The sequence below is a fragment of the Mustela nivalis genome (assembly GCF_964662115.1).
Source record: "Mustela nivalis genome assembly, chromosome: X".
Lineage (NCBI taxonomy): Eukaryota > Metazoa > Chordata > Mammalia > Carnivora > Mustelidae > Mustela > Mustela nivalis.
Genome location: NC_139040.1, coordinates 41,669,963 through 41,686,777, shown reverse-complemented (window position 1 = coordinate 41,686,777; position 16,815 = coordinate 41,669,963). Strand labels below are relative to the sequence as shown.

The 16,815-nt window shown below is 38.2% G+C and overlaps 1 protein-coding gene across 3 annotated transcripts in view; it reads left to right on the top strand.

Annotated features, from left to right (window-relative positions):
* The window catches only part of IL1RAPL2 (interleukin 1 receptor accessory protein like 2), a 1,449,628-nt gene that overhangs the window by 889,093 nt on the left and 543,720 nt on the right, over positions 1–16,815 (top strand). For all 3 annotated transcript variants that reach the window (XM_082717421.1, XM_082717422.1, XM_082717423.1), the window contains one exon: positions 12,692–12,845. In XM_082717421.1, coding sequence (XP_082573547.1) covers positions 12,692–12,845 — 154 coding nt within the window. The remainder of the gene's footprint in view (positions 1–12,691; positions 12,846–16,815) is intronic.

Genomic DNA, 16,815 nt, shown 5'->3' with positions numbered 1-16,815 from the left:
TGAGGTCTTTTACCCATTGCGAGTTTATCTTTGTGTACGGTGTAAGACAATGGTCATGTTTCATTCTTCTACATACAGCTTTCCAGTTTTCCCAGCACCATTTATTGAAGAGACTATCTTTTTTCCACTGTATATTTTTTCCTGTTTTGTCGAAGATTAATTGACCATAGAGTTGAGGGTCCATATCTGGGCTCTCTACTCTGTTCCACTGGTCTATTTGTCTGTTTTTATGCCTGTATCATGCTATCTTGGTGATCACAGCTTTGTAGCTGTGTATAGATTGTGTATAGATTGCTCTAGGCAGTATAGACATTTTAACAATGTTTATTCTTCCGATCCAAGAGCATGAAATGGTCTTCCATCTTTTTGTGTCTTCTTCAATTTCTTTCATAAGTGTTCTGTAGTTCCTGGAGTACAGATCCTTTACCTCTTTAATTATGTTTATTCCCAGGTATCTTATGGTTCTTGGTGCTATAGTAAATGGAATCAATTCTCTAATTTCCCTTTCTGTATTTTCATTGTTAGTGTATAAGAAAGCCACTGATTTCTGTACATTGACTTTGTATCCTATCACGTTGCTGAATTGCTGTATGAGTTCTAGTAGTTTGGGGGTGGGCTCTTTTGTGTTTTCCATATAAAGAATCATGTCATCTGCGAAGAAAGAGAGTTTGACTTCTTCATTTCCAGTTTGGATACCTTTTATTTCTCTTTATTGTCTGATTGCTGTTGCTAGGACTTCTAATACTATGTTGAACAAGAGTGGTGAAAGTGGGTATCCTTGCCTTGTTCCTGATCTCAACGGGAAGGCTGTGAGCTTTTTCCCATTGAGGATGATATTTGCTGTGGGTCTTTCATAGATAGATTTTATGAAGTTCAGGAATATTCCCTCTATCCCTATACTTTGAAGCGTTTTAATCAGGAACGGATGCCGGATTTTGTCAAATGCTTTTTTCTGCATCCAGCGGCCAAGGGGTAACTTACTTGGGCTCGGCAGCCAGACTGAGACTTCTCTCTGAGAGGGAGGTCAGGGTGCAGTTTGTTTTCTTCTAAAACTACAAAACCATCAAGAGCGATCAAGGTGAGAGAAAAAAAGTGAACAAACATAAAAACCGCCAGAGAACAAAAGCCTGAAAAAACCCAGTTTCCCTAGAGCCCACCCCCTTGACAGGGGCGGGAGGACTTAACTCAGGGAACATCATTGACTGAAAACCCAAAGGCAGGCCCCTGCCCCAGAAAACAAACCGTGGGGGAAAAAAAAAAAAAAAGAATGACAAGAGAACAACCACCACTACTTGATAGGAAAACTTTTCTTTTTTACTCTTTTCCACTATTCTGGTTCATTTTTTTTAATACATAGATAATTTTTTTAACCTATTTACCATCACAGTGAGCTGACCAGTACATTGAATTCCATAATAACCTTCTAACCTGAACTTTTTGATACGTACACCTATGTTTTTCTTTGGATTTTTGTTTTTGGAATTTCTCTTTTTTAAAAATCTTAGTTTAGTCTAGGGGTGCCTGGGTGGCTCAGTGGATTAAGCCACTGCCTTCGGCTCAGGTCATGATCTCAGGGTCCTGGGATCGGGTCCCGCATCGAGCTCTCTGCTCAGCGGGGAGCTTGCTTCCCTCTCTCTCTCTCTCTGGCTGCCTCTCTGTCTACTTGTGATTTCTCTCTGTCAAATAAATAAATCTTTAAAAAAATTTTAGTTTAGTCTAGTTTATTCCTTTTTATTTTTATTTTCTAATATTCATATAGGGTTAAACTTCAAAGTATTCCCCTTTCCCCAATCAATACTACCCTTATAAGTAAACCAATTTTTAATTCCCCTTTATCTTAGGAAAGTTGAGTCCTTAAACAAAGATGTGAAGATACATCCAGGAAGAATCAAAACAATGTTCCTCGTGCACACTGAGAATTTATAACCACTCTACCATCCTTTTTTTCCACCACTGTTTCTGTGTTTTTGTGTTTGTCCTGATAGTATATAAATCTTACACTTGGGGTTCTTTTTGACGAGGTTCTTCCTTTATTTGCATATATATATATTTTTTTCTCTTGTCATATACTTTTATCAGTCTTTTTGTTTGTCTGTTTTTGTTTGTCTACTTCATAAATCTTACCTTGGGGCCCATTTGGGCTGAACCTTTTCTTTCATCTTCCCTTTCTTTCCTGTCTCTCTCTCTCTTTTTTCTTTTTCTTTTCTTTTGTCTCTCATTTGGGTGGGGAATCCTGATTGCTCAGAAGTGTTTTGGGGTGCACCCTGACTGCACCATGGTCGATACATCCAGCTATATCTGTTCAGTCAGATGCAGGATCTTCTGCTTGTCCCCAAAGCCACGGCAGTGGTGGCTGTCTGGGCAGCTCCAGACTGCCAGAGAGGTTCCAAGTAGTGATCTCACACTGAGATATTCCCGCTGGCCTGGGCTGGGAGTGCCTGGTCTTTCTGGGTCTAAGAGTGCCTGGCTTGCACGCACCTCTTTCAGGGGAGGCTGTGGGTCACGCACAGGTCTCAGTCTCTGCGAACAGGGTGCAGGTCTGAAAGCACCAGGCTGGGCCTTCGCACACCTCTCTGGGGGGAGAGTTTGGTGCACGCGTCTTAGGCTCTGAAACAATGGCACGTATCAAAGGGCACCGGCTGGGCCTTTGTACCTCTCTCAGGGGAGGATGAAGGGCACGTGCATCTCAGGCTCTAAAGAAGGGCTCACCCGTTCTGCCATCCAGCGTGCCTCCCAGCCCCTCACAGGAGCCGGACCCCACGCGTTCTCGAGCGTGCTGGCGGCAAGACCTTGTTTCTCTCTCTAGCTCAGCACCAGGGGAGGCTGTCCTGGGACCAGGGACTTAAGCCCCTGTCCCTAGACGCCCCTGATTCCTACAATTTCCCCCCTGCAATCCTTTGCTCTTTTGGAGTGCTTTCAACCAGTCTCCAAGTTAATGCTGGTCCCCAGATGCAGGGCACTCTCGCTCGTATTGGGGGTATTACTTTCCAACCGGTTGCCTCTGATGGCTCCCTCCCCCTTTTGTTTATCTTCTGATATCAGTCTGCCGTTCCCACTTCACTTTACCTGTCCACTGGCATCTTCTGCCCCTGTAGAGATCCAGACGTGTATAATTCTGATCTCAGGCTGATTTCATGGGTGATCGGAGTTCTTTGGTAGGTAATCAGCTCACTTTATGGTACAGATTGAAAAGGTGCCTCCTCCTACTTCCCCACCATCTTGTCCCCCTTTGTCCTGGAAGCTTTTTATTGCTCCTTCTATTTTCAGTGATAGCCTAGCTGGATATAGTATTCTTGGCTATATGTTTTTCTCCTTTAGTGCTCTGAATATATTATGCCAGTTCTTTCTGGCTTGCCTGGTCTCTGTGGATAAGTTCACTGCCATTCTAATATTTTTACCATTGTATGTTAGACTTCTTTTCCCGGGCTGCTTTCAGGATTTTCTCTTTGTCGCTAAGGCTTGTAAATGTTACTATTAGATGATGGGGTGTGGACCTATTCTTATTGATTTGAGGGGGGTTCTCTGTGACTTCTGGATTTTGAAGCTTGTTCCCTTTGCCATATTAGGGAAATTCTCACAATAATTCTCTCCAATATACCTTCTGCTCCCCTCTCTCTTTCTTCTTCTTCTGGAATCCCAATTATTCTAATGTTGTTTCATCTTATGGTATCACTTGTTTCTCAGATTTTCCCCTCATGGTCCAGTGGTTGTCTTTCTTTTGCTCAGCTTCTTTTTTCTATGTCATTTGGTCTTCTATATCACTAATTCTCTCTTCTGAATCATTTATCCTAGCAGTAATAGCCTCCATTTTTTAATTGGACCTCATTAATAGCTTTTTTAATTTCAACTTGGTCATATTTTAATTATTTTATTTCTCCAGAAAGGGCTTTTATTTCTCCAGACAGTGTTTCTCTAATATCTTCCATGACTTTTTTGAGCCAGGCTAGCACCTTGAGAATAGTCATTCTGAACTCTAGATCTTACATATTACCAATATTCATATTGATTAGGTCCCTGCCCTTCGGTGCAGCCTCTTGTTCATTTTTTTTTAAAAAGATTTTTTATCTATTTATTTGATAGACAGAGAGAGATCACAAGTAGACAGAAGGCAGGAAGAGAGAGAGGGGGAAGCAGGCTCCCTGCTAAGCAGAGAGCCCGATGTGGGACTCGATCCCAGGACCCTGAGATCATGACCTGAGCTGAAGGCAGAGGCTTAAACCACTGAGCCACCCAGGCACCCCTCTTGTTTTTTTTTTTTTTGTGGTCAGTTTTTCCGCCTTGTCATTTTATCCAGATAAGAATATATGAAGGAGCGAATGCGAATAAAATACTAAAAGGGTGGCAAAGACCCCAGTAAAATGTGCTTTAACCAAATCAGAGGAGACCCCAAATCGTGGGGGGAAGAAAGGGGGTAAAAAGAAGTTCAGAAAAATAATAAAAAACTTAAAAGTGAAAAAAACAATATAAAATGTATATATATGTATGTATATATATGATATATATCATATATATAATATATATAAGTATGTGTGTGTGTGTGTGTGTGTGTGTGTGTGTGTGTGTATACACATATATAAAAGACTGGTGAATAGAACAGGTTCACCTACTTAATTTTGGGAGTATTTTGGTCTCTTAGAAGAAACTACCTCCCCAAATTTTAAGGAATGTAAAACATATATAAGGGTAAACATGATGAAGCAATGGAATATGACTATGAAGATGAAAAAACTTTTTAATTTCTAAGGAAGGAGTTGATAAGATAAGTTGGTTGGGGAAATAAAGAAAAAAAAAGTGAAGAGAATTTGCTCAGGTTGGAAACTAGAACAAAGCCCTGTGCTAGATTTAGGGTATATTTTGATCTATTAGAAGAAGTTGTATCCCAAATTTTTTTTGAAGAAAAAACCATATGTGTATATGAAAAATAAAGTTAGATACAATGAAGGATAAAATGTGACTATAATAATGAAGGTTCAAAAAATATTTTTGAAAGGTATTGTTAAGATAAACTAGTTAAAAAATGTTAAAAGAGGAAAGGGTAAAAGTTAAAAAAATAGCAGAAGAAACAAATTTAAAAAATTAATTAACTTTTTAAGTCTAAAGAATCATGGGGAGAGAGCCTTGAAGTCCATGCTTAGCTTTCTCCTACTGTGGAATTCCGCTGTTCACCTTGGTAAGTGAACTTGTTCAGGCTGGATTTCTTACTGATCTTCTTGGGGAGGGACCTGTTGTAATGATTCTCAAGTGTCTTTGCCCCAGGCAGAATTGTACCACCCTTACCAGGGGCCAGGGTAAGTAATTTGCTCAGGTTCACTTTCGGGAGCTTTTGTTCCCTGAACACTTTCCATAGAGTTCCAGAGGACGATAATGAAAATAGCAGCCTCCCAATCCCCGGCCTAGAGGAGCCGGGAGCTCGGGGCCCCCACTCCTCAATGCGCCCTCGGAGAAAAGCGCTCAATCACTCCTGTCTCCCTGGCCTCTGGCTGCGCTCTGACATCACTTAGCCTGTGACCAAACATCTCTGTCTCTGGCACACAGCCCCACCTGGAGTCTCCAAACCCTGTAGATCCCTGAGCTCTTCCAGAGGAGTCTCACCGGGTCCCATGGGGTCCTGGCTTATAGAACAGTGACCTGTGCTATGGATCATGATAAAGTAACACCGAGTTGAGAGCCTGCTCCTCAGCTCCATCTTGGTAGCCCGCTTCCCTGCTCTAATACCTGTGAGCTCTGACACTCAGATACCCCCAATCCTTCTGTGACCCCGCAGGACCTGAAACCATGCTGTCCCTGGGTGGGCTTCACCCCTTTCTAGCCTCTGGAGCGATGTCCCTCAGTGGAGCAGACTTTATTTTATTTATTTATCAAAGATTTTATTTATTTGACAGAGAGATCACAAGCAGGCAGAGAGGCAGACAGAGAGGGAGGGGGAAGCAGGCTCCCCGCTGAGCAGAGAGCCCGATGTGGGGCTCGATCCCAGGACCCTGAGATCATGACCTGAGCCGAAGGCAGTGGCTTAACCTACTGAGCCACCCAGGCGCCCCTGGAGCAGACTTTTAAAAGTTCTGATTTTGTGCTCTGTTGCTCCGCCACTTGCTGGGAGCCGGCCCCTCCCCCCAGGGTCTATCTTCCGATCACTTTGTATTCACTTCTCCACAGGTCGATTTTCTGTTTCTAGAATTGCTGCTCTTCTTCTCCTCAATCTCCTGTTGGATTTGTAGGTGTTCGGAATGGTTTGATAAGCTATCTAGCTGATCTTCTGCTACCTGATGTCGTCTCAGCCTGCTACTTCTCTTGCCATCTTGGCTCCTCCCCTCTGTAGGCTTTTTAGTATTTGGTCTCAGCCTACTCATTGCTACTCTCAACAATAAAAGTATTCAGAATTTTTTTGTTTACTTCATGTTATTTCTCATCTGAGTGCTTCACATGTTGTTCTCTCTATCCAGTATGTCTTACCTTTCATATATTGTTTAAAACTCAGCTCAGATATAATTTTTATATATTGTTTAAAACTCAACTCAGATATTACTAGTAGCCTACATGCACACCAGACCTCTTTGTCCATGCCCAGTCTGCTGTAATCTTGGATGATGCAGGGTTAGAATTACTTCAGATGTTTCTTCCACATCTTTCTCCTCTTCTTTTCTTTCGTGTATTTTTATTACACTTATGTTATACTTCTTATATTTCTTCCAAAGTCTTTAGATATTCTTTTTAAAAATTCTTTTTATTTTTGCTTGTTAGTTTGGGAAGTTTTTATTGACATATCTTCAAACTCACTGATTTTTTTTTTCTTGGCCATGCCCAGTTTACTAACGTACCAAGAAAGGCATTCTTTATTTCTGTTACAGTGTTTTTATTTGTAGTATTTCATTTTACTTTTTTAAAGAGTTTCCATCGCTCTTCTGTTTTTACATATTTTCCACCCTTGCCTTTAGGTCCATTAACATATTAATAATATTTATTTTAAATTCCCTGACTGATAATTCCAAATTTTCTACCATACCTGAGTCTGGTCCTAATGCTTGTTCTTTCTCTTCAAATGGTGGTTTTTATTTTGTTTTGTTTGTCTCTTAGTATACCATGTAAATTATTGTCAAAAGCCAGGCATAATGTACTAAGTAAAAGGAACTGAGGTAATAGGTCTTTAATTTGAGATTTTTACATTTATCTGGCTAAGAGTTAGGCTGTGTTTATTGCTTGCTATAGTCATAGATATTAGAGGCTAAAATTCCCTCTCGTGTCCTTGATATCCACTCTCCTGTTATCTTTGGTTTTACCTAGAGACTTCTTAAATAAGGCCTGAATTGTGCAGTTATTTTTGCTATAATATCCTATTGTTATACAGGAGTTATACTTGTTAAAATATAGGGTAAGGGAAAGCAATCTGTAATCTTATGATTAGATTTCAGTCTTTTAGTGAACCTTGTCCCTGGGCTATGACCATCACAAGTGCTTCTCAGCTTCTCTCCCACCTCCATTAGATGAGACCGCAAGGATAGAGGGAGTTGGTGCTGGCTATTTTTCTTCCCTCACTTCAAAGACTAGAGGGGCTGCCATCAGATATTTCCCTTTTCCCATATACTTTGAGGACAGGCTGTTAAGGAGAATAGGACTCTTTGGGTATATTTCTTAATGTTTACTTTTTCCTTCCTTTGCCGGGAGCATAATGGGATTTTTCTCTAGTTTCCATGCTTTAAACCTGGTGGGGCTCCTGGAGGTAAACATTCTAAAAGTGTGCTCTTCAAAAGATTGCCCCCCCAGGGGTTTTTATATATAAAGCTAGTTCATAGTCTTCAGAAATTAGTAAGTTATCCTTAAGTGCTCCTGTTAGTTGCTGGTTCCTGTGTTTGCTTCAGCTTGCAGTAAGTTGTGATTCTCTGTATCACCTGTCTCTGTGGTTTTTGGGGTAGTGGTTTTCATTGTCACCATAAATATCTGATGAATATAAGAAGAGTTGTTGATTTTCAGTTTGTTCACATTTTTTTCTTGTTGTATGGATGGTAGTGACAACTTCAAAACTTTTGCATTTTGAATCAGAAACTGGAAGTCAACACCTACATTAGAATTATAACTTGGGGGATGGTGCTGGGGTGGCTCAGTTTGTTGAGCATCTGACTCTTGGTTTTGGCTTAGGTCATGATCTTGGGGTCATGGGATCAAACCTTGTGCTAGGCTCTCTTCTCCGCACAGAGTCTGCTTGAGATTTTCTTCCTTTCTCTTCCTGTCCCTCTTTCCCTCCTCCTGCTCTCAATGTATTCTCTCTCTCTCTCAAATAAATAAATAAATGAAATCTTTTAAAAAATGAGTCATAACGTTTGATTGTGTTTTGGATTGTCTCAGACCCCTATAGAAATGTGAATCACATTAATTCCTGAGAGACATTAACATGTCATAATGGATGTGTATGTAATCTGAAAGCAGAGTAATAATAGTGATAATAATAATAGTATAGTAGTTAATATTTATTGTTTTTAGCATGTGATGCCCTATATTACTGAACACCTATATACATTACCTCTTTAAATTCTTATAATTGGCCGTATTGGTAAATATTATCACCACTTTTTTCAAAAGTTGAAAAACTAAGGTTTAGATCAATGAATTGGCATGTTTAAGAACATACAACTTAGGATTCCAGCTCAAGTATTTGAGTCTAGAATGTACACTTTAACCACTGTGGGGTACCAACTTTAACATTAGGACTATGAAGAGAGAAAGAGAAATAGAGCTAGGGAGGGGAAAAACTTTGTCAAATTTGTTATCCTGTGAATTTGGAGTATGGGTAGGGATGAAAAGGGCAAAGTTGATACCTAATTTACAATTGTGCTCCTATGTCTTCCATCTTTAAATTGAAGAAAGTTCACGTTCACTACAGATTGTTAGGTAGATGCCTAGATACTCTATGAATAGTCCAGTCTCCAGGGGAAAAGAGAGAAATTGCATCAGAGTGCATGAGTAGTAGGTATTTGAACAAAAGTAACTTGAGGACCAGAGATTACATGATTGGTTTATGGTTGTCCAACTACTTTGTGTCTGAACTTCAGAATCAGAATAAATATTTAAATAAATCTTCCTGGTATATTTGCCATGAGAAATGAGTCCTGTGCTCCAAAAGCCCTGAAATAACCAGACCAACAAATCAAACTGATTAAAAAATACCTGTTTGTATGATGATGATATCTCAGAAATGTACTGTGAATATGGTGGTGACTGTTTCAGGGTGGAAATTCCAACATCCAAATGTGGCTAGCAACATGTTACACTAAGAAACTTGGTCCACAGATGTTCCTATTGAACCTTCTAGGCTCCCAACTTAGTACATACTGGCAAATGACAAATGCCACTCAGGAAGGCTGGCAGAGAGGGAAGGAAGCTTGTCTTTAAAGATTGACATTATTTTGATTGAACAAGGAGGTTGTATAACAAACAGCTCTATGACGGATCAGTCAGGACATGAACTGGAGCTGTTTATTGAACATAAGTACCTCCACAAGACTGGCCTTCAGCAAAACCTTCAAGGTGATGAAGTTTATTTTAATGGTCCCAAAATACAAATATAAGGGACCTGCTCATATTTAAGGCTTTGAAGGTTTTTCCTCACCTCAGATAAACAGCCATCTTTAGATTTGATTTACATGTTTCAAATTACTTTGCCTAACAGGCTGTCAAAATTAAATTAAATGGATATGGAGCAATGAGGTATGGCAATGATGCTTGTTCAGTAGGAGAGAGGTCATAGGGAGATTGGGGACAGGAGAGAAGCAATGACAGTAGTAAACCTAGCAGCCAGCAGTTTAAGGGAAAGATGCTGTAAACAGTGGAGTAAAAAGGCTGGAAGACTTTGGAGATTTGATATAGGTACCCATATATTTGAAGGATAGCCAAGGAAATAATTTTGTAAAGGATGGGTCGCTTGATGTATGATGGTCATCTATAAGCCTCTTCTAATAAAATAGAGTTCCTCTACCCACCTGCTAGGATTAGTGTTGGAGTGGCCTCTTAAGAGCTATACATTTTCAGTGGATTAAAGTATTATGTTCCTGGGGATGGCTAACCAATTAGTGAAGATTTGTTTTCATCTGATTAGTCCATTAGCACCAATTTTCACCAAAGAGAGCTGGGGATTTGGAGGAGATATAATCCAAGATTGTGAAAGTTTAGGGATAGAAAGCATTCTCTGTGCTGAAGACCACCATATATAGTGCTGCCAACAATAATGTAATGAATAAACTCTGTAAACCTCTGTGCTCTGGCTGCTCACATAGTAGTATATGTTATCTTCATATATAGAGTAAGAAACTGATACCTAAAGAACTTAAGCAAATTTGACCAAAATAACAGAACTTGGGTGAACCCCAGATTTTGACTTAGAGATGTCTTGCTCTGACTACAGTTTACCTTTTCATCTATACTACATTGTCTCTAGAAGGGTGGAGATGACCTGATAATAACATTTTCCTATGCCAAAGTTTAAAAAAAATCCACAAAACTCTATTAGGTACAAATAATCTTTTATAAGGCTAGATGGCAACTTGGAAGATAGTTGGGACTATCTCGATCTAGCCCAAAGAATGTGTAAAGATTCCAGGCTGTTCTTCAGCAGGGGTTATTTTTTAACTCTTATACACTCTATAGATTTTACTTCCTTGGGAAAAAAGAAATCAAAGCTGTGTGCTGGAAAAATGAAAATGGTTAGAGCTAATTGCAGATGGACTTTCCCCAAAAATGACATTAGAAAACAAAGTCATTTGTCTTTGAATACAATGAATGTGTGGGCTCATTTTCCCACCCCCACCACTGCTATGTGAAAGTGAAGCAGCTCAGTTTTCATTTTCCTTTCCTCTCAAAATGCCCAGAGGGACCATATTTTTGTTTAATAACCTTCAGAATGATTCTTTAGAAATCTGAGGCTATTGGAGTTTGAAGCAATGCGAAAATAATTGTGGATTATTATTGTATGACGATAGTGGCAGCTGGACTATTTTTTTGTTGTTGTTCAGACTTTCTTCTTCATTTTCTCAGAAACCTTATATCCCAAGGTTTAACTCAGAAGAAAATCTCATATAGGTGATAAACCTTGCCAGACATGGTATGTAATATAATTTCAGACAGACCCTTAACTGTTCATTGGGAAGACCCTAGGGAGTGAAGCAGACTTATATCTAGATGTCCTAGATAGTATTACTTTTATTTACTCTCTGACAATATGTGTGGGTAGTTGTACTGGACATAAAGCAAGCATATCTCTTAAATATTGTACCTGTGAACTTAAGTGCCAGTTCTTGTATTTTGTTGTCAAAACTCCTGCTATCATAAAAGAAAAAGATCTGTTAAAGTAAGAAACTATTAAATGGATACTCATCCAATTAAATCATTTCACACACCCACACACACACACACACACGTGCATACATGTACACAAGTATGTAGAGCTGGGGTTGAGAGTCAGCACTGATTCTATCTTTATGTGAATGTTTAGGATGTATTTGTGGAGGGCAGGAGTGGGGGTGAGGGAGAGAAGGGGTTGAAGAGATGTTGTATATACCATAGTGGGAAAAGAGAAAATTTCTTGTAACAATTATTTACATCATTGATCTCACAATCATTTTTTCATTGTCTTAACTGACAGATTCAAAATTTAGATGATAAAATATTTTTGCCTTGATTATTCAGCACTCCCTCACAATTGTCCCCTACACCTCCTCTTGATGTTTGTATAGCTTTTGGCCACAGTTTGGTTGAACATTTGAGATGAGTGGTAGACAAACTGGAACCATATCTAAAAAGTAGTCTGAGAAAATTCCCAAAAGGCACAGCCACTTGGCTGAATATTCTTACATACTTGGTTATTGCTATGTCTTTGTCACTCTCTGGAAAATTGTTAAACATTCCTTTCTAGAGAAGTCCAATCTTAGTAGCAAGGCTCCCTCATGTTTCCATCAGGCGTGTAGAAAAATTGTCTTCCAAACCCAGATCTTATTCTCTGGTTATATGTTACTGAACTCAGAAAATGAGTGGATAATTTCTCCTTTTTTATTACTAGAACAAAATGTGTCCTTATTTTACCGAGCTATGTCTCTAAAGAACTGCTTAAGCCTAATTTTCTTGACCCTTGTTCTCACCCCCACCCACCTAGATGTATCTCTTGATTATGGGAAGGGAGACTCTGGAATATTAGCATCAGTCTTTAACTATAAGAAGTAGTTATTAAAATTATTGTAGACAATATTGCCAATGTAAAGCTTTTTATGAATTTTTAATAATGCCTCAGACTCCCTTGTAGTATGCTTTGTTACTAAATGAACACTATTCTTTTAGGACTTTTAGGAAAATCCCTGTCAAATAGAAAAAAATACAGGACTTTATAATGATATTTAGCAACTTTTAAGGTTTTGCTATATCCTTTTTGCATCTTGGGGAGTTTGTATGCTTTTCCATTTTTGCAGAATATCTCTAATTACTTTCTGCACTTGGGATCAGTCTTTTAAGGTAGCTACTGGGCTGATAGTTGTGATATTTAAATTGGACACATTAAGATGCTGTTGTGATTTTTTATGGTCATTGACTTAACTCTAGTTATATATTTTGAAAAGTAAAGAGAAGAGCATAAGAAAGTGAAAGTAATAACTTGTCAGTACTAAGACTTGATGAGAATTTAATTTTTTTTGTTTGTTCACAAATATTTTCTCTGCAGGAATGTAAGCCCAAAATGTGGAGAAGTATAATAATACAGAAGGGAAATGCTCTGCTAATCCAAGAAGTTCAAGAAGAAGATGGAGGAAATTACACTTGCGAACTTAAGTATGAAGGAAAACTTGTAAGACGAACAACTGAATTGAAGGTTACAGGTAAGAATTGGTTCTACCAAATTATGGCAAGTGAAATTTGGAAACAAATGGAAGGTTTTAGAAGGGAGGAGCATGGGGAGATGAGTGAGCCTGGTCATGGGGATTGAGGAGGGCATAGATATCGTGGAGCACTGGGTGTTATATGCAAACAATGAATCTTGGAACACTACATCAAAAACTAATGATATACTGTATGGTGACTAATATAACTTAAAAATAAATAATAATTTGTTATGGGAAGAAAGAGTTTCCAAAACAAACAGCAAACTTGCAGTGAATTTAGGATTGGGTGCAAATCAGATGGTTTGAAAGCTCACTGTTAATAAGTTGTACTGATAAACTATATGTGGAATATGGAAAATTGATTTAGGGAACATGAGGCCAATTGCTGCATATCTCTTCTCTGCCTTTATGATGTGTTTTTAACTCTTCAAGATATCTTGTTACTAAGCATCTCAGAAAAGATATACTGGAACCACTATAGAATGTTGATATGTAGAATCTCCTTGTAGGTAATGCCTGCCTCAGAATGAGATTCTACTGGGCTTTTGAAATGATACCCTCTTGGACTGCATCCAGAATATCATTTATACAAAACTTCTCATAAATGACTGATGTTATTGTGTGCTTCTAGTGATTCTTTTTTTTTAAAGACCCTATTTATTTATTTGACAGAGATCACAAGTAGGCAGAGAGGTAGGCAGAGAGAGAGGAAGGGAAGCAGGCTCTCTGCTCAGCAGAGAGCCCTATGTGGGGCTCGATCCCAAGACCCTGGGATCATGACCCGAGCCAAAGGCAGAGGCTTTAACCCACTGAGCCACCAGGGCGCCCCCTTCTAGTGATTCTTAAATGGAAAAGAATCTCAACAAATAGTATGTATATGTGTATTTTTTTAAAGATTTTAGTTATTTATTTATTTGACAGAGATCACAAGTAGGCAGAGAGGCAGGCAGAGAGATAGAGAGGAGGAAGCAGGCTTCCCGCTGAGCAGAGAGCCTGATGCGGAACTCTATCCCAGGACCCTGGGATCATGACCTGAGCTGAAGGCAGAGGCTTTAACCCACTGAGCCACCCAGGCGCCCCTATATGTGTATTTTAAATCTGAAGTACAAGTGAAATATAAACTAGTAATTCTACTCATACCACATGAAGGAGAGAAACTCATGATATTCTGATCTGGTGGAGAATGTTAGAAAGTAGTTTTCAGTGACATGACAGAACCTGATACCCATAAATGTTATCCCTGATGATGGGTATGATGGACCTAAGAAATTTCATGACAAAAGTCTACCTGCTATTGTTCCTGAGAAAACCTTGCCTAATTTTTTTTTCTTATCTATGTTTTAGATGTATGTGTATGTGTGTGTGTGTGTGTGTGTGTGTGTAAGTGTTCACACACACATTTTTATTGTAGGTAAAATCTGAGCCATAGTAAAATTTGACATTATCCAGACAATCATAATTATGATTATATTGATTAACTTAAGACTGATGCTCTTGGGCATTACCAGTTTAACTATGTAATATTGAAATCAAGTAGTTGATTAATTATAACATATTCACACAAATGTTAGAAATACAGATTTCCTTCTATGTTATTTTTGCATATGTTCATCTGACCTTTTTGGGGTAGTATTAAAATCAGTCTACTAATAATGACATTTGCTGAGTAAGTTCATTGGTGTAACTCATATTTAATTAAGTTTTTGATCACTAAGAGTCAGCAGTTTGTTTTGTCTTTTTCAAAATTCTGAATGTTAGCACAAGGAATAAAAAATATTTTATCAGGGGGCACCTGGATGGTGCAGTTGGTTGAGTCCAACTCTTGTTTCAGCTCAGGTCATGATCTCAGGGTTGTAAGATTGAGACCCAAGTCAGGCTCCTTGTTGATGTATGTATGTATACTTCAGTTCATTTTCTCTCCTATTACATGACAGTTCTACTTAGTCTGAATTTGTAGAGTAACTTCTGTGGAGGTTTAAATTATTCTTTTAATTAGTATTGCACGTCTTTTCCAGTATGAACTTTCACAATAACTAACCCTGTTGGGCCAAATCATATAGGAAATATCTGCTTTTGGTTGATTTTTTTTTTTTCTCAATGTGAACTAGACTTCTTGTCTCATTCAAGAAGAAGAGTCAATCAGGAAGTTATACATCATTAATAAGTGACCTGACCATGCAAAAATACTTCCAGTATCATCAGTTTGACCACAGTCACACAATCCTTATCAGCTGTCTGCAGAACACCTCCATTAGGAATTATTTACTAAAATTTGTAACATTATAGTGGTTGGCTTGGGTTTAAGTTGGACCAGAATAAAGTTAACACCAAACCTCTTTTATGCTCCCATCTGATGGGTTGTGGTGACAGTATGTTTAATTTTTTTGTTTGTTTGTTTCTTTTTAGATTCTGGAAAAACAGAGCTAGAGCTGCTATTTTGGGGCATTTTATAAGGTGTTAATTCACTTTCCCTAAACTTTTCACGTAGTTGAACTATACGTTTAAAATTTCACCTCAACTCTACTTCCCAGAGATTTTCAAACTTTAATGCACATCAGAATCATGTGGAAGAACATGGGTAGGATGAAGATAAGGTTCTTTAAATACAGGTTCCATCTCTTTCCTCAAGATTCGAATTCAACACATCAGTAACAATGGGAACTTGCCTTTTTTTCCAGGTAATTCTGTTGTATGCCTTCTAAGGATTATGTTTGGAGAAATAGTAGCTGAGAGAATAATGCTAAAGAAGTCAGTCACAGGTTTGATTTTCTTGTGGTCATGTTAGTTCACATACACACAGACCAAACTCATGTTCATAGGCCCCAAATTGTTTTACCTAACTTCCTAAGAGCTGTCATGAAACTATAAATTCTTGGTCACCAAAGGAAATCTGTTAAGGGAATGTGGGGATAATGCAGCCTCAGCCACTGAAACAGTAATTTTTCATTTACCATTTGAGTAAAAATATACTGAATATGTATCGCATGCTGGAGAAAAAATAATTCAGAATTATCCTTGGGTCAGTGGTCATTATTCTGATAAGAAGATACCAAGTTTATGTATTTATTAACATACTTCAAATGTTATGTTTGATGTAGAAACAAAATGGTCTCTTGGTATACCAGTTCAAGAGGTTGTTTTGTGAAGATTTATTTTTAATTTGTACTTTTCTAGTGGTTTTATTTATTTATTTGAGAGATAAAGGGAGGGAAAACATGAGCAGGGGGAGGGGTAAAGGGAGAAGCAGGCTCCCCTCCAAGCAGGGAGCCTGATATATGGCTCCATCCCAGGATCCCGAGATTGTGACCTGAGCATAAGGCAGATTTTTAACTGACTTGGGCCACCCAGTTGCCCCTAATTTGTACTTTTATATAAGTCACATTGTGATTTGTGTCAGTATTACAAAGCGATTAAACAGTTTATCCTCTCATAATTTAAAATATAAGGCTGGGATTATTTAAAACATAATCCCCTCATACTTGTTTTCGGTTTAGCAATATGCAGGTATGGAATAGGAATTCAATATAAAATAATAGGATTGGCTAATTACAAAATTATGTAGAGCATGATTCTTTAAAATTATATATTGTAAGTATGCAAAATATAAAAGTTTATCAAAATTTTAAGAGTTTTTTTTTCTGTTTTTTAAAATTTATAAGTTTGAGAAATACTTCTTCAGTAAAGCAAGTGTTTTTTTTTAAGTGTATATGTGCTACTTGTTTTAAATAGATCAGTTACAAAAAGATCCAGATATTCAAGACTGATGAACTAGAAGGTAATCATTGGTTTTATGAAATGATTTTTTCCATATAAAAGAATTAATCGTAAGATTTCTTTAAATAGCCAGCTTTCCTGCCGCATTAAAATAGGATTTGATTTAAATGCAACTTTTCTGGAACACTTTTAGTATATAAATTATTTCAGGCTTTTGTGGTGTCATGGACATTTCCTTTTATTTCTTCGGAGG